A 24,156-nucleotide genomic window follows, 5' to 3' on the forward strand; every position below is an offset into this window, starting at 1 on the left:
AGAAAAATAAGCATTTGCCCCTTAAGGGAAAACCAGTGGAAGGGGAAAAAAAATCAAGGAACTTGCATTCCAAAAAGGCATTAAGAGTTTTATTAAAAAACAGGATTTGGCCGTTACATTTAAAGTCTGTTCAGCTTCTAGCAATTGGACAAAGACTGCAATGTTTTCTGCCAGATGTGCTTGCCAGCATTCCATAAAGCATGCCTTCTGAATCGCCACGTCACTCTCTTCTTATGCACCACATCACTCTCTGCTCTGGTGCTTTGAGGCCTTGAGACTCTTAGCTTCGTTATTAGATTCATTTCAGGCAATACGTGCCTAAGTCACTTGTGTACACAGGACAGAATAAAATGAGAATGGGGGTCACATGAGGATGGAAATAACTTGAAATGTGAAGAAAGCCTGTGCAAATTATGAATATTACCCCGAGCGTCTAGCTAAAAAAATTAACTCCACATTATTTACTGAATCAAAGTAAGAAAATAGAGAGAATGAAAGGATTGTACAAAATGTAGACAATAAAATGCAATCAAAGTCTGTGTTTTCAGCTTAGCTGGCCTTGGTAAATGCTAGCACATAGTATTGTTTCACACATCAATGTGGCACTGAAGATGCCTGCCTATCTGATGGCAAAACAAGCAAACATCCAATTAGGTGATCAACCGGTATGCTGGATGGACTGACTGAAGCTAAGTTGGTTATGCAGGCAGCTGGGTGGTCCATTGACTTGAAGGAAAAAGTCTGCAACTTCCAGTACCAAGCATGGTGACTCGACAAAAAATGGCATTCTAAATAAAAACATGTATCAATAAACCATGTATTGTACTGCTACTGAGGAGCAGAGCTTGAGATGGCACTCATCTCACCTGTACCTGCATTAGACTGGCATCTCAACCAGGGTTAACCCCTGCCTAGTGCTCTAGGCTGCCAGGATTCTAGTTCCCCATGACCCAGAAATGACAAAAGTGATATGAAAAATGGATGGATAGATGACAGGACATAAAGCTAATGAAAGAAAGCAGTAAGGTGAGTGCCACATCAGGAATCACATGGTGACACAGATGGAATGTGGGTTATGGGTAAATTGCACATAAATGTTAAGAAACATAATTATGAATCTAAGGAGCCAGCTGGCTACGACGATAGCAAATGTGACACCTTGGAGGCCTTTAAATCTCAGCTTAATACTGTTCTGGAAACTGTTTGGTGATTAGGACAAAGTTGCTGGATCAAAACCTTTCCGTATGTTGTGTACAGGAATTGGCTTTTCAAGGCATCTTTGTATGATCCCCCACATCCCAAAACATTCCTCTAAATATTGTATTTAATTACAGCTGTTATTGAGCACCTTGTATAGTGAAGGCAACCTGAAAGAGTTTTATTTGAATAATAAATCTGAAATTGTATTTACAGTACTCTCATGCAATACATTTTTCACAGCCACTTATTCCAGTACAGGATGGCAGTGGATTGTAGCCTGTCCATTATTTTTCCATTTAATACCAGAGTTTATTTAGAATGGAGCCATTTGTGGGGAACACCATCCATACGAACTATACATGCATTGTAAAATGAATGAAAACCCTTTAATAGTGCCAGGTATAATGACCACAGTGTCCCTTAAGTGTACATTGCATATTTCAACTCAATTTCTAAACCTGAAATTTCCATTACATTGTCAAAGACTGGAGTTACCACAGATGGGATACAAGGTCTTTAGGAGGCATACCAAAAAACACCAATACCTAATCAATTTAGAGTCCTAATTTAATCTCTGTGAAGTTAGGTGAAACCATAATACCCCAAAGCATACATGTAGACAATAATTAGAAAGAGAATCTAACCTATACACTTGGACCTGTCACAAACCACACTAACCACTGTGGGTGGAATTGTCAGAGAGACCACTAAATAGAACCTGGGCCAAAGCATGATAATTAGTGAAGAGCAAATCCCAACTAATTTGTTTCACCTCAACCTCAGGCAAATTCACAGACATATTCAGGAAGTTCACGGAACTCAGTGAAATGCATTGAAGCTGATGTGGAAGGATGAACTAAACTAGCTTTGAGTGGATTATAATTGTGCAATGGGCTAATGTATCGGTGGGCTAAGGAAGTTGACCAATTATTGTGACCAAATATGTGATCTGAGCTCTGAGTCAGCAGTGCTAACCACTGCACCTATTTCACATAAAATTAATAGAATCGAATCAGAACAGTAAACTGATTTGATAACAGGTGCTCACCTCTTCTGAACTGAAAAGTACAGTTTGTTGTTTTTTTCACTGATTCTTTTTGCTTGTTCAGTGTCAGTAGTGTTTTTTTTTTTTCATGTGTCAGATTTATCAAACCGCTAATATTTATGGTTACCTTTGTGACCTGCATATAGGCAATCACTAACTTTACAAGGCCCTGCACCAGTTCCAGAAGTGTGATGGTGTGGTTTTGGGGGTTAGAATTAAAGAAACTGAGGGAACCTGGAATTCAGCTCTTAGTCATGACTAGTGTTACGTTCATGGAGTTCTCATGCTGTGTGTAGATTTTTTTGAGGTTCTCCATCTTTATCCCAGTTTTCAAGCAGGTCACTCCAACCCTTGTGACTGATGCTGCAGTATAAGCTCCAGCCCCCTACTGTAAAAGAGTAAATTCACAAAATGGATTTGTGGATATTTAGGCATGTTAAACCCATGCAGCTGGCCTTTTGGAAGCAGACATCTGTTGGCCAACATAAAAAGCCATGTTCATATAACATGTGTCTACTGCCTGCCTTGACCTGGGGGAAATTTAAATACAGCATGCTTCATATTCATCAACTTGTGTCCCATGTGTTCTCCTAGGGAGGCTGAACAGTTCTGGAGCTGGACTGTGAACCAAAAGGCTACAGGCTCAGTTCTTGTTAGTGAATGGATTCAGCTGACTGGACTCCAACTATACAACATACACTATAAATGAACACAGTGTAATCTGGTTAAATTGTTCATAAATTAATGAGGCATCACATTTTTTTTATCTCCTTTGGCCTTCTCTATAAATCTCACCTCTGACTTCTTACCATCCTAATTCTCTTTCCCACCTTCACTGATTAATTTGATGACATCAGCACTGTTGGCTGCTTTGCTTGTTTGTAACATTTTGCAGCCGCTCTATTCTGCTGTGAATAGTGAAAAGCATTCATAACTCATAAGGCGACAGGACCTGGGGTGTCATTAGTGATTTGTTTAGGTGATAAAAGTCATTCAGAAAGAAAGTTACACTAATATAAAACCCATATAATGTGACCATCTTTATTACTTTTATGAATTTATGTTGCACTTTATCCAAGGTGATTTCAAAATGATATAAAGTAGATCTGTTTCTGTATGTCTACAGCTAAAGCCCTGGCTGGTTAGACAGCTAGCTTAGAATGACATAGCTAGTTCATCATGTTGGGGGAACCTGCTAACGTGTTAGTTCCAGTGAAATGACTTTTTCATTAAGCCATATTTCCTTATCTATTCACGTGTTTTTCTGAACCTACCAGAGAATTGTGGGGAGCTGGGGTGTTTTCTGGTAGCACCAGGAACAAATCACATCCCAGGTGAAATGCTAGTCTGTTGCTGAATGCCTCATTCTTTCTCTCACTTATACCAGGCCATCCTTGGGATATGGGAGAATATATGAGTGGCTGGGAAAAAAACAAGCAGGCATCCATAGAATGTGTGGAGAACTGAATGCAGCTCCATCCAGTCTTTGTTTCCCCATGCCCCCAAGTCTATTCTAGTTACTGATTTTTACTTTAAGCATAAGGAAATGCTGCTACTTATAAACAGGTCAGGTTGGGTGGCCTGGTTGTAATTTTGAAAATAAATTGGAAAAGCTATTTATTCTCATTCAGGGTCACAAAAGCTGAAGTTTGTACATGCCCACATGGGTGCAGCATTCCATTACATGGCATACATACTTAATAGTAATAAGTAAATGAACCCAGCACTCTCACGGTTGGGCTGTTAAAGGAACTGGCAGTGCCCAACTGCAACTTTACACACTGAACAGTTTTAATTTTGGATTCCATCCAAAATGCTGCTGTGCACCTAAGGAGAACCATACAGTTCAAGTTACTGGAGCTCAGCTAGGACATAACTATTTGCATTTTTCTTGTTCAGGCACTATCACAGCATGGAGGTGTTTACACATTACGACCTGCTAAGTCTCAATGGTTCAAAGGTTGCTGAGGGACATAAAGCAAGCTTCTGCCTGGAGGACACAGAATGTGATGAAGGTACCCTTAGATTTCTCAAATAACTTCAATTTTAACAGTAATTTTGAAGCATTGAATATGTAAGTAGGCGGCACGGTGGCGCAGTGATAGCGCTGTTGCCTTGCAGTTAGGAAACCTGCGTGGAGTTTGCATGTTCTCCCCGTGTCTGCGTGGGCTTCCTCCCACAATCCAAAGACATGCAGGTTAGGTGGATTGGCGATCCTAAATTGGCCCTAGTGTGTGCTTGGTGCGTGGGTGTGTGTCCTGTGGTGGGCTGGCGCCCTGCCTGGGATTTGTTCCTGCATTTCGCCCTGTGAAAAGCTGGCTGGAATTGGCTCCAGCAGACCCCTGTGACCCTGTGTTAGGATATAGCTGGTTGGACGATGACTGACTGATGAATATGTAAGTATAGAGAAGTAATAATGACAGCTAAACAGATTTATGATTACATACTAGCTAACTGTGAAACACTAAGGCTCTCTATACAATGTATTCTGTGGGTTATGCAGAACACTGTAATCTCTGTATTATTTTACTGAATTTTCATTAACACTCAAAGAAGATTGCCCCACAAAATTAAGATTGTTGAATGAATACTTTTAATAGCTGAATTACTTAAATATGAGGCTCAGTGTCTGTGTATTTTGCTCTCCTGTTAAAACAGGCAATGCACTGAACTGTACCCTCCTGTGGTGGGTGACACACCACTACTGCAAATCTGTCTTAGCTATTTTGAAAGCACAGGAATGGAGGGGAGTGCTGCTTCTGTTGAAATATTTACTTGCAGATATGCTGCCATCTTCCTGCAGCTTGCATACTAGCAACTGCAAAACAATTTGGGATTATTGCAGTGGGGAATTTTATTGTAAGCGTGTCCTTCTAAGACGGTGTTCCCCAAACTCGGTCCTGGGGACCCCCTGTGGCTGCAGGTTTTTGTTCCAACCAGCTTCTGTTTTTAATTGAACTCCTGGGCTAATTAAGTGAACTGATATTTCCCAAGTTCTGTGTTTAGGGAACAATATAGAAATTAGAAAACTAAGTTTGCTAAAAAAAAATATTAAAATGTACCAAGCAGTTATATAGGAATAATGTATTTTTTTTCTTTTTAACAGTATTTTCATCTTGATTTTTATTCTACTTTTCTAGGTGTTCTAATTGTTTAATTAATCCGTTATTTACTAATTAGTGGGTCTGACTCTAAAGTAGTTGCAGCCTTTGATTATTCAGTGTGTTGTTTGCCTGGGTGTCTGCTCTGCTCGTTTTAAATTGTCATTATTAAGATACAACGAAGGGGGAAAAACTGCACAGAGAAAGGGCAAAGTATCATGAAATCAACAAAAGAGAGTTAAGCATTTAAATCTATAGCAAAAGCTGAAATATTTCTAAATGTGTTATAAATGTAAAAATCATGCTGCTGTGCTTTTCTGAATGTCGAATAAAAGAAAAAAAATACCAGCTAATTAAATGAGCTCAGTGTTATCAGATATTGTCACTGATTAGGAATCTGGTTGGAACAAAAACCTGCAGCCACAGGGGGTCCCCAGGACTGAGTTTGGGAAAAACTGTTCTAAGACAAAAAGTGTTATGAATCATACGATAGCAAATTATTTCTCTACCATTCTTGAACAAAAGGAAAATTTTTGAAATGTTATTAAACCCATTGTAAATTTCTTGTATTACAATCAAAATTGCCTTTGAAAGACATTATATAAAATCAGCCATGAACATGTTATTTCACCAGAATTTCTTTAATTTTAGAAATACGAAAACCACTGTGATTTGTAAGTAAATCTGTAAAAGCATCAGCAATGTAATTGTAAGTAAATATTAAGGCAGTACACCTAGTCAAGGCAAAGCCACACAGTGGCATCTTAGAAGAGAAAACAGCTTAATAGAGTAGTCTAAATAGCATTATGTTTTTAGTAATACAAGCATAACGTTCTCAAACCCACTTAATCCAATTCATGGGCACAGACCCAAGCCTATCTTAGCGCTGCTGGGTACAAAGGAAGACAACAGCCATGGATGGCTTGCTTGTATGCTGCAGCGCCCACTCATGGATACACAAGCACAAGAGAAATCCTGTATAGACACAGGGAGGATGTCTAGGAGTACGATTTGAACCCATGGCACTGGATGCATAAGATTGTAGCACTTTTGACTGTTCTACCATACGTTGTCTAGAAACCATCTCAGGCCGCTCAGTAACATAAATAAAAGCAAGTAGATGCGACGTCTCTCAATGGGTAAAAGGTGGCGCTAAATCGACTGGTGATGGGAGGTCGACATGTGTTCTCTGACAAGTCACTTCATCTGTTCTGCATTATGGGAGAAGGTAGTGGTCAGTTTGACTTTAGTTATTTTATTCAAGTGAATTATGAATTACAATGAGGGACCCAAAAATTTCCAGAATTGGTCAACAACACAGTAGTAAGGTGTAGTTCTCGATTATTTTGCTAGGTGTCACATGCCCACAGTCTTCTTAGAGATCAGTCTGCCACATGACACTGTGCTGATTGAGATGCACATTTCTGATATTTATTTTACATCTGGGGCGGCACGGTGGCGCAGTGGGTAGCGCTGCTGCCTCGCAGTTGGGAGATCTGGGGACCTGGGTTCGCTTCCCGGGTCCTCCCTGCGTGGAGTTTGCATGTTCTCCCCGTGTCTGTGTGGGTTTCCTCCGGGCGCTCCAGTTTCCTCCCACAGTCCAAAGACATGCAGGTTAGGTGGATTGGCGATTCTAAATTGGCCCTAGTGTGTGGGTGTGTTTGTGTGTGTCCTGCGGTGGGTTGGCACCCTGCCCAGGATTGTTTCCTGCCTTGTGCCCTGTGTTGGCTGGGATTGGCTCCAGTAGACCCCCGTGACCCTGTAGTTAGGAATATAGCGGGTTGGAAAATGGATGGTTGGATTTTACATCTGTGCAAGTGACTTCTGTGGATCTTTTTTTTTTCTCCAAATCAAAGAAAGAACGTCAGGTCACATCAAACATCAAGACAACAATGATGATGTCTTTCAGTGTTAACAGACTTGTTAATAAAGTTTGTTCCCTGTGAATAGAGTGTTAATTAGCATTGCACTGAACTTCCAAGGTGTCTGCAGAAAAGTATCAGAAAAAAAAAATGTCTGGACCAGCTGTGCACAAAAAACTGCATTTTGTACAACGAGAGCACACCTGCACACACCACTTTGTCACTCAGAGTTCTTGACTTAAAAACAATGTGGTTGTTGCAGCTCACCTCCTGTATTTGCCAGATATAGCTCCCTGTGACTTTTTTGGTTACTAAATTAAAATTGAAATTAAAGGGAAGATGATTTGCCAGCATATTGGAAATCCAGGAAAAAAAAGTTGCAGGAAGCTCTAGACACTGTAACAAAAAAGTGCAGGAAATGTCTCCAGGAATGGTAGAAGAGCAGGGACAAGTGGATCAAGGCGAGGATTTTGATATCGACTGAAAGCAATTGCTATAGATTGTATAGTAAAGTTGTTTTTTTTTAACAATCCTGGGGATTTTTGGGTCTCCCCTCGTATCCTGATATTTTAAATGCTGTGGTTTTCACAGATACATTTCCTGTTTGTTTTTTTAGGAGTGGATGCATCTGATATAACCTTTATTTCTAACACTGATTTAATCAGGAATGAGTTACTTAAAATTCTGCAAAAGATATCTACTTTCCAGTTTTAACATTTATTATAAGAAGTTGTACCTCAATTCAAAACCATAAAATGACATTTTTTACTGTTGGATTTATAAGAACTGAATAACCGCTGAAAGGGCATAGACCAGGGTCTGGATACATGAAGGGACATTTAGGAAAACAGGAACCCAGGTCAGGTCCTGGTGTTTGAAGACAAAAGTAAATAACCATGTTAAGTGTAGAGGGTGCAATGTACATCAATTCTCCAAAGGCTTTAGAAAGAGAAAGAGGCCTCAGCAGAATAAGGAAGCCAGGTGAACTTCTTGAAGGTTGACAGGTGTCAGCAGAAGGACCCCAGATGGAACAGTCAAGTCACTGCTCTCTATATCTGGGGACAGAGAGCCATTTCTCTTGAATGATTTTTAAAAATGCAGGCTCACCAAGGCAGTCCTTTGCATATCTACAAGTAAATATTTCAACAGACGCAGCACTCCCCTTATTCCTGAGCTTTCAAAATTGCCCAGACAGATTTGCAGTAATGGTGTGTCACCCACCACAAGAGGGTACAGTTCAGTGCATTGCCTGTTTTAACCTTCAGGTTATTTGGAACGAGGACTCAGCTAACAGGCCTTCCAAGACGTTGAAAAAAGAGAGAATAGAAGGTTAGATTTTTTTTTTGAAGAGTGTGAACAACAGGAGGTCACGCCATTTAAAACAGAAGGGCCAAGCATTTGTTCAACAATTTGTTACCAATGTTAAACTTTGTCATGTGACTTTGGTTGCTAAATGACTGTATTTTAATATTATTTGTGTTCTAGAATACATTTCGATTAGTATTAGAATTTTCATAAAAAAGTTTGTGTTTTGTAGAGCTTTGTTACTTTCATATACTGTCATTTTTGCTTTATACTACATTAGCGTGGTCCAAAAGTCATTTAAGTTCTCTTTAAGGCTAATTTTGTCCTTTATAACACAAAATTTTTATGAAAATAAATAACATTTAGTGGTCATTCTGTTTAGCAGTTTTTATGTTATCTGAACTAAACAGCAGGCAACTGTTCCATACTTGTTGGTCTACAACATTGGCACTGTCTTTAATGAAACTGTAAAGTTGATGGTTTGTAAAAAGTCAAAGAACAGTTTCTGTTCTTTGTCCTCTTTCAGTATGTCATTATATAATCAAATATATAATGATATATATATATATATATATATATATATAATGAAACCCATTCATTATAGTTTTTGTCGTTTCTCATTCTTGATGACCCATTTGCTTATGAGACTTTCTGGCACTGATAATGCTCTTTGACTGGAAATTAAGACACGTTATCAAATTTGCCTTTTTTACACTCCTTAGCTCATACAGTAACCTCTTAAAGGACAACAGTTCCAAAGTATACAAAAAGAGAAAATAATTGGGCAATTGCCTAAAAAGCTTGCCATAATAATCCTGGCCATCGTCCTAAAGAACTTAAAATTAATGCTAATGCATATTTTTGAATTTGTACATAAAGGTGGAGCCCGGGAAGAAGAAACACATACACATACAAACAATACATCATCCAGGAGATACATTTTTTGATAGTTACTTATCTTCTTTCCTCCTGGCTGTTCCCATGCCATACTGACAGAATGGCATAAATTTCCAAAACAGTATCTCCTATACCTCACATCCCATCATAACTCCTCTTCTTTCATTAACTTCTTATAGCCATGGGTCTTTCTGTACTGTGCCAAGTAAGGACCAGTGACAGTCTGACAAGTGACAATGATCACAGTACAGTACACAATAATGAACTCACAGTGGCTTTAATTTGATGACATCAACTTACATCAAAATGAATGTCATTTAAGAAAATAATTCTGTGGTTTGCAAAGCTGGTTTCCAGTAGTTTTAATATCCTGCATAATGTTATCAAAAATGAAGTGCCAAAGGCCTGTTGAGCTCAAGTGTCTATTTTTTATAAAGAAGCAGCATGAACATTCATTAAGTTTCTGTTTGTTAAGATTGTAAATTTGTTATACTCAGTAACTCCATTTATCTTCTAGGAATTTATAAACGGTATGAGTGTGCCAATTTTGGTGAACAGGGAATAACTGTGGGCTGCTGGGATACGTATCGCCATGACATAGACTGCCAGTGGGTTGACATCACTGACGTCAAGCCTGGAGATTACATTTTTCAGGTGTGTCTTACATGGATTTCTTCATTTGCTTTTAAGAGTGAACAATGGTATATGCACTTATAGTGTACTTAATGAACACGTGCAACAGAATGTCCCTAACGGGAGAGACAACATAGAATTTCAGACCTGTGTGATCCATTTAGACCAAGAATCGGTTGTCTTGGTTTTAGTCATTTGGATAAATCATTCATGTTTAATATTACTCTGTTAAAAGAAACAGTCAAAACTAAATTGTTTTGTTCAGATTGTAATGACAGCAGGTTGAGGCTATCTTGGTCCATGAAAATACTTTAATTAACGGTACAAACAATAAACTGTGGTAGCAGTCTTGGGGTAAATACTTTCTACACCCACTGGATTTACTTCCCAGTACATAATGCAACATTTGAAAATCAAGGGACAGAGTGCTGCATTCTATACTGTAAAATGCACTTTTTATTACTATGTTTCCATTCCAAATATGTGCTATGAAAGCTTGTAAAAATGCAGGCTAGTCAAACATGATACAATAAATGAAAAGTAATAATTGGGATATGTTTACAACAGAAATTTGTACTAGCATTAAGATATATAGTAAAAGTAGCAGTGTTATGGAGTTAGGTACATTTTTTTATCTATAACTAAACATGTATGGAAATACTTACTGTGTTGCAGCAATTACAATTATAATTTCCATTTGTAAAATCAGCCTGTTTTCATGTAGTAAACAGCAGTCTTCTTTTAGCATTCAGTTATATCCCATGGAAACTAGGCCTGCTACTTCATGGAGACATAAATCACATACACTACAGAAATATTTAATTTCAGAAATGGAACTGTACTACTGTACATGGAAATATTGATACACTTGTTCTTTACACCACAAATTACTTCTTTCTAAAACCTAGAAATTTAAATGGAATAAAGCTGTACATGGAATTCAAGGATGCCAGCAAAGCTGATAGTTAAAGATGCTGAAAATGTATCAATCGTCCATGTTGTGTGCTATAAAAAAAATTCTGTTTTGGCAGGTGGTGATCAACCCGAATTATGAAGTGTCTGAATCCGATTATTCTAATAACGTGATGAAGTGTCGATGTAGGTACGACGGACATAGAGTGTGGATGTACAGCTGTCATATAGGTAAGGACAAATGTTGAAACTTAATTGGCACACTTAAGTAAATTGTTTAGGTATGTGCAGGCTCACTCCATAAAAGACAAACCAAGTATGTATTTTTTCTTATTATGACAATTTACCTGATTACATAGAAAAGAATAAAGTCATATAACTTGGGACTCTAATGAATACTCAGAATTTTGTGACATGGAATAATGAAAGGCAGTCTTATTCCCTGTCCGATCTTTGTAATCCATTAAAAACACTTCTTTAAACAGATATTAATGAGAATATGACATGAAATTTTAAGTATAAGAACAGATCTGCAGTGCAGTCTGTGTAATTCAAATAATTTCAAATTAAGTATTAAACTGTACAGATGTATATGGTTTGTGAAATTTGAAAGGTAAAGAAATATACTACTATTAGGTATTGTTAAAAATAATTGGAAAAAACTCATTTTCACTTTAACCCTTTATGTGCTAGGGCAATGTTTACCAAAATTGGTCCTCCTACACCACTACTCCACTTAACCAGTTCTTTAATGTGAATAATCAGACTCCTTGTTTAACTGGAAATATTTTGTTTTTTCAATTACCAGCCCTTCAGTTAGATAAATAACAGAATTTTGTGTTAATTAAGGTACATCACTACTTACATTGCCGTCTCTTGATTAAATCTCAGATGTGAATAGTACAGTAGTATTTGAAAGCAATTTAAGAATTATGCTATTGCAGTGTTTCCCAAACCTGTTCATCACCAGTATAAAACAGCACTGTCTGCTGACGAAGCACTGTATTATTCATAATAATATTTGTGTGTAAGGAGACCTGGGTTCGCTTCCTAGGTTCTCCCCGTGTCTGCGTGGGTTTCCTCCCACAGTCCACAGACATGCAGGTTAGATGCATTGGCGATCCTAAATTGTCCCTAGTGTGTGCTTGGTGTGTGTGTGTGCCCTGCGGTGGGCTGGCACCCTGCCCGGGGTTTGTTCCTGCCTTGTGCCCTGTGTTGGCTGGGATATAGCGGGTTGGATAATGGATGCATACCCAAGGATGTCTCCTTTCAAATAAATCACAAGTTTCCATGTCATCTGCTCTCTTTCATACACACACATATGCCGAGACGAGAAGCGCACCACAGCTGAGTGAATCTGCTTTTATCAAGATCTCATCTGCGTCGAGCCACATACAGTGAAAGGCTCAATACCACTGGATAGCTGAGGTTGGGAGCGTTCTAGTGATGTATAGTTGTCTATGGTAGGTCATCCATACCACATGTCACTGCTGTGTGTAAAAGGCAATTAATACATTTGAATGAATGCTAATTTTTATGCACCATTATGCACAAGTTCTGTGAAAGTGTATGGAGTTTGATTGGTTGACATGCAACTAGACTTAAAGTTTGAACCTGGGAAATGTTGTCATCGTCGTCTTCAAAAAAAGGAGACTATATGGTTGAAAAAGTCCTAGAAAAGTTATAGCATGCCAGTGGTAAGGAATATGAAGACCCTGAGTCACATTCTTATCACAGTTTTGGCTCTGATTGCTGAAGGACTCAGTTCTACACTTGGTTTGTCAGTAATGCTTAGAGTATAACTTTGAATAGTGTTGTGGGTTTAATTACCATTTCCGGATGTTTCTTGCTGCACATTCTGTTTGTGTTAGTATACTGAGCAGTGCTCTTTCGATTTCAACTTAGAGGACAGGCAACATTTCTTAGTATACCTTTGAATACTGTTATGCTGTTACCGGTGCCTCTTTAAGTTTCACTTAAGGACACCCTTTTTGATCAAATGTCACTGTATAACACTCCTTGCTTCACTGGGACGCAAGCATATGAGAGACAAATGTCAGCTACTGACATTTTCATCATATAATCTCCCCCGTGATGGCCCGGACTGGCTGCAGCTGCCATGTCTCTCTTGAATGCAAGGACATTGATATTCATCAACCAAGATGGGTCAGTGCAATGAGGACACTTGCATTCTAGAGTATGGTTCAAAACTGCATTTTGCTTAAATCTCAAACTGGGGTTTAAAACCCTAAAGTGCAAAAAATGCTGATCTCCTTTGTAAAAGTCAACAAATAATTCATAATAAAATCATTGCTTATGTACAGGTTAAAAGTCATCAATAAATAAGTAAAATCCAACAAAGAAAACTGTCCCAGGAAGCAATCACAAACCAGTTTGTCGCAGTTCTCTCTCGGTCTGCCCAGCTCAGTTCCAGCAGGTCTTCCCAGCTGGTGGAGATGCCGACAGTGCTGGTCCCTTGCACCGGGCTTCCGTTCCTTCTGTCTCAACCAGCACTGTGCTCACTCAGCACTTTTCAGATCCACTGGAGGCACGTTCAAATGTCCCTACTCTGACACCATTGGCCAGTGTGGACACCCCTCACTTTTTTGCTCCCTCGTAGGGGCCCAACCATACCAACTCATCACATCAGCACTCACTCACTCACTTGCTTGAATGCCCGCCCTCCCACTCTTACCTCCTTTTAAACTTCCAAAGCATCTCTCCTGCAAAGACTTTCTTGTGCCTCTGTGAGGGCAGCATCTCAATTATGACCCTTGGGAAGTCAGTAAGGAAACTGGAACCAGTCGCGCCCTCACGTGCAAGCATCATCAGTACCAATAACTCCATTCAACATCCCGGGGCCACACAAGCAAACACAAGCACAGTGCACAAGTTGCTCTGTTTAAAAAATGCAAAATAAAAAAAACCCTGTTTGCAACCATCAACCTTAACGTGCATCATCACACTCCCCCAGATTGAAAAGCTGGACAGCACCATGCAAGATTTTTTTTTATCCTGGTTCTAATTGCGCTGTCTTTACCAAGTGCTCATTTCAACCTACAACAGTTCTGTTTGCACTTGCTTAACCAACCCTGTTTATTATTCAGTGGCCTATAGGTTGAAGAGAGCGCTTGGTGAAGAAACCTTGGTTAGATACAGGATAAAAAAATTCTCATAGATTTGTTGATCCCTTCGGTGGAGGAATGGGGTGGGTTATATCATGAACAAGTCTCATGTGCTTGAAACCCAAAAGTGGTGCAAAAACACCTAGTGTAGGTGTATGTGTGGTGCGTGTGTCTAGCTCTGGGGTCCTGTCCAGAGCTGTTTCCTGCCCTGTGTCCAGGTCTGTCAGGAAAGGCAATGTCCCCACCCCAGTAACACATGAAAATGTATGTATGTACATAGTTTATTCCAGAAATGCAAGGAAAAAGCAGCAACAACAACAATAATAAATAAAAACACTAAACTTACTGTATGCGGGGAAACTGCAACAGAAGGCAAGTGAAGATGTGTGAACTGCAGCACAAAAACCCCAATCTAGCGCACAAAATGTCGGCTCTCTGTGGCTAGTGGTAAACAGAAATTTTTTTGAAGGATTGGCATGAAAAATAATTTTGAAAATAAAGGTTTGGATAAGTACATGTTTATGCGCACACACATATATACAGTATATATTTTATAGTTATATTTTTATATTTATATTATATAAACAAAATGTATATATATATATCTATATATATATATATATATACATATATATATATATATTCACGGCATTCGTAGTCTGTGTCACAATCTGATTGTATGGGTGGTTACCTAGCAGGTAACGCTTGTGGTTGGCCAGCAATCTGCTAACATCCGCCACGGTGCCCTCAGTTGTGAGAAGCAGATCATAGAATGGTTGAAATAGTTTACTGTCAAATAAATGCAAAGAGTACACGACACGTGTTTCGCCCTCATTCTGGGCTCATCAGGTGTACAAACTCCACTGCACTCCCTCTCGGGAATCGAACCTCGGACGTCCGCGTCAGAGGCGATGCCCCTAACGTTGCGCCACGGCGTGTGGTTCGTTTATTTGACAGCATGTAGATCGGGGTAATTACATTCACTGCATTCGTAGTCTGTGTCACAATCTGATTGTATGGGTGGTTACCTACCAATATACACACACATACTGTATAACTGCAACTGCAATAATTGTTTTAAAGGATACTTTAGGTGTAAGAGACTAAATGTTTCCAAACAAGGGGTCACCTTGTACCTAAGAGTATAACTTTGCAATGCTACAGGATAAGACATTTTTTTTTTTTGTTCTGCCTTATATAATTTCTTGTATTAGGAATTTGTTAGTTTTCACATACCCCTTGGGGTCAGAGCGCAGGGTCAGCCATTGTACAGCGCCCCTGGAGCAATTACAGGTTAAGGGCCTTGCTCAAGGGCCCAGCAGAGTAGGATCTCCTTTTGGCAGTGACGGGGATTTGAACCGGCAACCTTCGGGATACCGGCGCAGATCCTTAGCCTCAGAGCCACCACTCCGCCCACTTGGTACAAAGCTAGCTGACAGATTCAAGCACAAAGGAAAATTAATTCCAGGGTTGTGCAACATAAAATGTCTTGGTTATGTAAAGTAAAATCCAGTTTATTCACAGAAATCCTTAAAGTGCCATTTTTTGTGTTTTATTTAGTTGATATTGGTGTGAAACAAAGGTCTTTAATCATATAAATACTTTCTTTTACAAATCTGGAGTGTTGTACTCACTACTCTTCAGCGGCTCCTTTATTGCATAAGCAGAGTAATAGCCATTCATTTTTGGATATGTAATAATTAAGACACAAAGTTCAGCAAAATATTAGAAAATAAAAATATAAATCTAAGATAGCAAAGTTCTATATGGGCCAAAAGAACAAAACAATACTAACAAAAAGGGCCATTCCAGTCCCAGGGAGGAGATACTGTTTGGTTAATAAATTGTTTGGAAGAAAAGCACTATATTTACCAAATTTGGTCCCAGAGTACCTGTTTTTGTGGTTAAGTATAGTGCTGCAAAAATAAGCTTGATGTGATATTTCATCCTAGTCAAACAAAACAAATAAACAACCCTTTTTGATAAAACGTTAGTGCTAGTCTCTGTGTTTCTGAATACCTGTGCCCACATTTGTAACAGTCAATTAAAAACATGAAGTGACATCTTTCTTGGTGGAATATAAACAAAATAAATAACATTTAATTGTATATAAAAATACATATGATGTGCATCAACTCTAAATGAAAAACAAAAAAGACAGAACATAATTTTCTTACTAGTAAAAACATTACTAATATGTTTCTGCTTTAAAAGTAAAATTTAAGTAGCCAACTAATAATTATATTTGAATCAATAAAAAAATCAAATTAGTACGGACTAGAAAGGGTCAACATTCTCAACAAAGCATACTCATTTATATGTCATTGAATGTTTACCTTACTCATAAGCGATATGTGCAATGGAAATGGGGTCTTAACACTGGGTGGGAGGCTGAAGTAGTTAAAAAAAAAAATGGAGCAGTTCTAAAACATATTCGTTTTTGTGTCAGTTTTCATATATTCTAAATTAAAACTGAACAGTGAAGCTAGAAAAAATGCCTGAAGTTTTAATAAAAGCTTTAGAGTTGAATTTTCATGCTGGCTTATTATAGGGGATCTGGAAATATTTCAGCTTTGTTGCCTGGCTTGCTTTCTGAGTGCTAGGGTGTAAAGGGTGAGGACTGGTGGACGGTGTCAAAAATTCTCTTTTTCCTGTCTTTGTGCCACACTGATGTGGTTCCCCCCCCCCCCCCCCCCCCCCCCGTGTGTAAGAAACGTGGAGTGGCAGCCCTTTCTCCCCTCTTCTGAAGGCGAATACGTGCAGATGTCATTTCTCTTTACTTTCTTGTCCCTTTTTTAGATGAGTCTAAGGAGATGAGGGTGTTTAGCCTTCCCTTTTATACAAGGACGGACTTATTTTGTTTACGATAAACGGGATCCTTGTGTTTGCATGGACATGACGGCACAGCTCGGTATCACAAACACATCGCTGCCAATACATTCAGGCTCACAGGGTGAAACTGATGTTTTTTAGTCTTTCTCATCTGTAAAAAAAGGCATATTTTTATAAAAAGTATGAATTGTTAAATGACTTCAAATTATCATCATTAACATTTATTACTGCGCTAAATTAAGAGTTAACACTGCCAAATGTGACAAATAACTTTAAGAACATTGAACACTAACCTTGCTTACCATATTTAGAAAATTTCAGCCCAGAACTGTAGAACATGCTCCTTTTTTCCCCCGTTTACTGCCAAACCGTTAAATCTTTGCTAATAAAAGTTTCCAAAGAACAGGGCAGCTTCTGCTGATTGAGCATACTGTGGATAAAAAGGGAATCCACAGAACATAAAAGCATTCCCTTTATTTGATTTTGCTCTACAGAGGACTTTGGTCTTCTGTTGATGGCATTGCTTTGTTTGTAGTTAACTCAGATAGTTGTCTTTCTGAACAGCTGCAACAATTTATTTTAAGCCATGTCCAAAAAAATTCTGCAACACCTACCCACAAAGCAAAAAGTGCCCCATCTGTACCTGTCAGGATTGTATGTTTGGTTTGTTATGGTTTTCATTTTTTTGTGAATCGTGTACATTTTCTCCACTTCCCTGCTTACTGCTTGCTCATATTTTTGTCTCAATTCAAATGTTACTCTGCTCCCTTCTCTTATAACAATGTGTTTAGTGTCTTCAACTTTGATATGGCCAGACTGTCTCAAATAAGATAATAAGACTAGTAACTCCCACACTAGCCATAGGGCATATGAGAACAACAGTGAAAAAGGACATTAGGAAGTCTAAAAGATGGAGAAATATTTCAAAAAAGGTGGATGACCAAAAGAAATTCTTTCATGTGTGAAGAAGTCAAAAACCTCCAAAAACTAACAGGGACTGCTAAAAAAAGTATTTAGCACTTCTTCCTCTAAAGTTTACGAGTTACTATCAAGTAACTACAGACCAATAAGCTTAACATGCATCACAGATGAATTAATGGAAGCAACTATTAAGGCAAAAAGACTGAGCAGCACTGTCAGCACAGGTTCAGATGGGGAAGGTTGTGTTTCACTAATATTAATCAGATGTTTGAAGAAGTACAGGCATTGCTTCACCTTCTTAACAACCTGCCACAATGTGCTGTCCTGTGACTTTATACCAGCAATATGCCAGTTATGAAGACATGGAAACATTTAGCCTTTCTGCTAAACCGCACTTTTCTAAAATGGGGTTTGGATTCCCACTTATTACTTTTACGCTTTTCACAAATGTATTAAAGGTTTATGTACCCCTTGATATAGTACATCAATATGATGGTCATGCCACTGCGGAGCTAATGTGTTTGCTTGTCTAGTGGGTACCACTATTTTATTCTAGTTTTGCATGGTCATTGCCATGTTGTTTATGCCAGTGCCGTTCATTGCTGGTCTCGTGGTCAGACATCACTGTTACACATGACATCATCATGCATTCCTTATTCTAAATTGTGCCTTTGTAGTTTGTATAGGGAAAAACAAATTTAGACATGCAAGGACCCTTCTTGCTTGCTTTCTTTCCACATCGGTGGAAGCATTCCATTGGGCATTTGATGACCGGTTCTAGGACTGGGTATTTTCAAGCAAGATATAGGATTAAATAACACTGTTTATATCAAGCTACATTTACTATGCGTTAAAGTACATAATTTGTTTCTGTAAAATGGATTTTGTAACATCTTCCTGCAACATGGAGAGAAGACACAGGTACGGTTCAAACTGCTGAAGATGATCTGGTTTGTAAAAAGAAAAACAATGGATCAATTACTAGGAGATGGCTTAGATTTAAAAGATCGGATGAGCAGAAGAACCATGTCATTTGTAGAGGATGCCATGAACAGGTTGCATCCAAAAGTGGAAGCACTTCACATCTCTTTCATATTTCCAACAGTGACATAAACTACAGCACGACGAGTGTATTAGACTGCCCTTCTGCCCCACCAACCTGTTCCAAAACAAAGGACAGTGCAAGCTTCAGAATAGAACTCAATATATAAAAAAAAAAAAAAAAAACTTTTATAAGTAGCAAAAATTTTTGTTCTTTATTTCTCCTTATACAATTTCTTGTATTAGGAATTTGTTAGTTTTCACATACCCCTTGGGCTCAGAACACAGGGTCAGCCATTGTACAGCGCCCCTGGAGCAATTGAAGGTTAAGGGCCTTACACCGGGTGTTACAGACTCAAATCAAATGTATGTTTTTATTGTATAATACTAATAATTATAGCAACTCACAACTCAAATCAGTAAATGCAAGGTGGAAACTGGTTTAAACCCACAAGCTCTTGATTACAAGGCAGCAGTTCTTACCTCTGCATCAGCCAATTTATGTCAATTGATATTTGGGTTTTAACTCATTGACAGCAACATGTAAATTGTCTTTGGTTACATTCTTGAATAAAATGCGCACTTGTTTTGTTATTCCTTTTCTGAAAGTGTTTATTTGATATTTGGACTTCAGTCTTCACACACTATACACTTCACGTCAACATTTTGTTATTATTACTATATCAAGAAAAAAGTTTCTTGATATAGTTTCTTGACTGGCATTTCCTGATATCCTACACTTACCCAAATCTTTGTAGACACGGAACACGCATGAAATGTATGTATTCCAAATAACGATATACTGTATTATTTATCCCATACAACTCTATGCACCTCACACCCAGATAAACAGACTTGAGCTCTGAAACTTTTGCGTCTGACTTGATTTCAACTGCATCGGTGGGGTGCTGATTGCCACATTTACAAAACAAAGACACCAATGAAGAGATGCAAAAAAATTTAAAGGTGGACCAGCATTACAACTTTTTTCGTAGGCTTCAGGGATTCTAGTGTTAAGTGATCCGTTTCTTTAAATTCATGAAGTAAAATAAAGAATTTTAAAAATATTTTTTCAATTTTGCATATCCATTTCAGAAGAAAACAATGTCACAGCAAGTAGGTCCTTTTTTGCATTTTTATTGTTATTTGCCCAGCTTTTTATTTTAAGTAGGAAAGGATACCCTATGATTGCACAATATTTTAATCAATGTTATTGTAAGAGCATTCTCAAAGATAGGCATACGTTTTATTTAATATAGGTTCTGTGTTATTTTTTTCATTTATATGTTGATATCTTATACCCCATATATTTTCAAACAGGAAAGAAATCCCTGTTAGCCTGTTTGCATTTAGTTTTGATCAATGTCAGTTTTAATACAAGTGTTTATGAAATCTCACACATGCCTTTCACTTACAACTGAACATTTAGCCAGCCTGATTGAACATAGTGAGATATATTGTGTATCACCACTGAGCCAGAAATATAGCAATAAGGGTTTTGGTTTATATTTCAATAGGTGAAATGGTTTTCCATCCCAACCAACAGGGAGCTTGAAGTAAGCAATTTAGTGGGGTGTGTAGAAATTTGATTTCAGCTGGAAGCTCCACATGTGTGTAAATGTCAAAAACATGGAAACATATTAAAAGCTGAATGTTGTAACACAGCAAGATTAATTTAAAAATAATGGAATGACAAATAGACAATTGATAAAGTGAACTATATTTAGAATAACGTAGGATAATGAATATTTTACATATTTTCTGCACAGTATACGTACATGTGCCGTATGTGAATTATGTACACATTTCTGAGTGCATGGCTCCCAAATTTGCTAGGAAGTTTTCAGTTTCTTCTCCTGTAATTATACTTGTTTTACTTGTATGTTTAGTTCATTTGTGTGCATTCAAAAACATGCTAAAAGTGACAACGCTGTTAATCTTGTAAGAATGTACTTTTTTAAATAGCCCATGCTGTGTGACTCACTCATGGTAGTTTATCTTTGATTCTTTCAAAAAATTACAGTTGCCTGACAATGCCAAACCCATCATGGAGTATTGCTGGTCAGTTTCTTCTGAATCTTACAAAAAAGTCAATTTAAAATTGTTGCTCTGATGTATCTTTGAAAGTTTGACAGACATGCCTAGTATACTGTATACAGTAGACCTTGTGTGCACCTGATGATTTACTCAGAAAGATTTGAAATGATATTTCACTGGTGGTTACCGATGCTATCAATTAAAATTGTTCAATCCTGGCTACTAATTTTTTGTCTTCTTTAAAAGTAGTGTTAAATAAATAAATGAATCTTAGTCTTTGAACAGTTAGAATATTAAAATCAGCTGTACAAATATGCTGAAAAAACTCTTCATGTCAATATGGGTCATCATACGGTTTTGGGTAATGAAAGACGACATATTATAAAAGAAAGTGTGTTGTGTTAGTAAGCCTTGTTGGTGGTTGTTATTCACACAAGAAATTGTTTTTTTTTTCTTCCTCTTCTTCTCCTTCCAGGTGGCTCATTTAGTGCTGAAACTGAAGGTACTTTCCCAGATCTTCTAACCAACCAATTATCACGCCGGTAAAGAAAAAGAAAATGAAGATATTAAAAGAAGATGGACTCTGCAGTAATGCCCAGTGGGATGAAACCAGCTAACCACAAATACATTTTTTAATACACAAGTTTAAACAATTTATTAAATATTGAGAAGCTCCTCAATTTATGTTATTCCATGATGTCAGCTACAGTTCTGTCATAGCATATTCAATAGTCAAGTCTCAGTTAAGTTTAACCAAGTGGTGTCTTCTGGGAAGTCTAGGTTAACCACAGAATGAAAGAACACCTTCCCCATATCAGGATGCCTGTAACATTTTGCAAGGTGTAACTCAAGTTGCATCAGCAAGAGTTATTTTTGACAAGTAATTTTGTAAAACATAATGGAATCTCAATGTGCCATATTTATATGTTTTTGGTGGTTTGTATTTTTCTCAACATTTGTTAAGTGGGAACAATGCACTATTTGCTAAACCAATAAAAGATGGCCATTTGGATACAAGATGAAACACTGCTTACAATACATGCCATTCCCAATGTAACTGTTAAATCTGCATCCAGAAAACAGGCATACGTTAAAAAGAAAAACCCAGTGAGCTTGGCCTTCTTTAACCCTCAGTGTCCCCCCCCCCCCCCCCCCCCCCCCTCTATTCTCTGAGCTGCAGGGACATTAAGAATTGCTGCACTTACTGATGACAAACTGCTACGGTGGCTACGACGCCAAACAGCAGTATAGGCCTCCAGTACTACAGCAGTGCACACTGTACCTGACTTCATCAATTTGGTTTTTTTCCTACTCTGGTATAGCACGAGCATTTATTAGTAACTTATTGTTGTTAAGAGTCAGGGATTTTCTGCAGCTTGTATTTTTGTTACAGCCAAATATTGTTTCATGTCCATAAATTATGTGCGAGTGAAACTTTTATTTTGTTGGGGTACTTTGTGAGTTTCAATGGTGCTAAATGTGTTCCTCTATTTTAGGAGGAAACACCTATTACCAGCCAAATAGTAATCTATGCATTTACTTGAATAAATATATAATTTTGCTTTTTCAGTACCCAGTTTTTACTGTTTTACTACAGTTAATTGTGCATTCTCACATTACTATGGTCGTTCCACCATATCACCAGGTCTCAAATATTGGTTTGTAAAAAGAGCGTGTATGTCCTCTCATTTGTGTGGATTTTCTCCAAGTGCACTAACTTTTCTCCCACATTCTGTTTATGCCTACAAACACCCAAAATGTCTTACTTTCAGCTTCACTTGGATAACGTCAAAAATGGCAAGCAACATTAAATGTAATTGTTAGGACTCTTTTCATCATCATTTAAAAGCAAGCAATTTAAAAATAAAATACCATTACCAGAATAATGTTGATTACAACAGACTACTCAGTCCTAGTCTCACTTAGGCAGATGTAAAATGCAGATGTCTGGAGTCAACCATGAGTGTGCTTTGCTTAATACTGGGTGAGGACAGTTAAACGGCTCTCTGAGTGTCACATTTCTAAACCAATCCAACGCATCATGAAGGTGGCACTCAAAGCAGGGGCAGACAGAAAGCTTCTGATTAAGGTGGACTCTCTACAGCTGAAAAGTCTAGTAAAAAGACCCCAATTCAACATATAAATGATGTTGCATGTGCAAAGAGCACATTGCATGTTTTAAAAATAAACATAATCTGGTTCAACCAAAAAACCTTTCTGTAAAATCAGATTATACATTGGCATTCAAAGACATGAACAGATGAGTGGTAAAACTGAACGATATGCTGTCACAGGTGCTGTGTGTGTCCGCTGTTGTTCAGTTACAGTGACAGTGCAGGAGTCGATAGAAGGTTGAAAGAATTGGCAGCTATGTCCGGGAAAATATGAATTGCAAAATATGCACTTGAAGTAAACACCCTGTCAAAAGGACTGCCGTTAAGTGAACTGATAATGGAGAGTGACAGGAGATGCAGATTTCAGTACTCAAAACACCCAAATTAACAAATGTGCCTGTGTGATACCTGTAAAGCACGGACAAGGCTACAAGACATCCACTGTCTCCTCACTGCACGTCTAAACAAATAACTAAAGTGAGTTCAGGTTACTGTCTGATTGGAAGTGCAAACACAAACGTGTCATACCAGAATAGCTGCAGCATTTTAACATGTGGTACATCCATAGACCCCAATGCTTATCTCAACTCAATTTGTTGTTGCTATCCATACAATGACGTAACAGTCAAAATGACAGAAAGATGTCGTAGCAAACAGAAGCACATCGGAGACATGTGGAGCCAAGCAGCTGTGGTGGTCTGTGTGTGCGCGTGTCTGTCTGTCTGTCCATCTCCACACTCGTTACAACATACAAATTAATTATTAGGCTTCAGTTATAATGTGCCACTAAGTTCCAGAATTGATTCCAGCAATTTTAGCTTTTTATTTTCTCTCAGCATCAAGTCTTTTGTTCAGTTTCTTTTGCTCTCTCCCTGAAACCCCGGCACTAAAAAATGCACAGACTGGAGAACTTGGGGGCCCTCTGGGTGTAGCCTTTGAGTTGGCAGACTTCACTGCTATTCACTACAAACTTGTTTGAGAATCACGTCTGGCCCTGCAACACAAATTCAGCTTGTCAGTCTTCACCTAATTTCTCCAAAATGATTTCCAAGTCTTTGTTAGGTGATTCTAAAATTGGAACTGTGCAAGTGCAGTGAGACTATCGGTGCAAGTACAGGCTGGTCCATCCAG

At 38.2% G+C, this 24,156-nt stretch overlaps 1 protein-coding gene across 1 annotated transcript in view; it reads left to right on the forward strand.

The window, feature by feature from the left end:
• loxl2b (lysyl oxidase-like 2b) overlaps positions 1-22,483 on the forward strand; it is a 112,731-nt gene extending 90,248 nt beyond the window's left edge. The window contains exons 11-14 of the mRNA XM_028798872.2: positions 4,145-4,260; positions 9,928-10,064; positions 11,075-11,186; positions 21,387-22,483. Of these exons, the coding sequence (XP_028654705.1) occupies positions 4,145-4,260; positions 9,928-10,064; positions 11,075-11,186; positions 21,387-21,457 (436 nt within the window). The 3' untranslated portion in view covers positions 21,458-22,483. The remainder of the gene's footprint in view (positions 1-4,144; positions 4,261-9,927; positions 10,065-11,074; positions 11,187-21,386) is intronic.
• Positions 22,484-24,156: the final 1,673 nt, after the last annotated feature.

Source organism: Erpetoichthys calabaricus, chromosome 1, assembly GCF_900747795.2.
Source record: "Erpetoichthys calabaricus chromosome 1, fErpCal1.3, whole genome shotgun sequence".
NCBI classification, from domain to species: domain Eukaryota; kingdom Metazoa; phylum Chordata; class Cladistia; order Polypteriformes; family Polypteridae; genus Erpetoichthys; species Erpetoichthys calabaricus.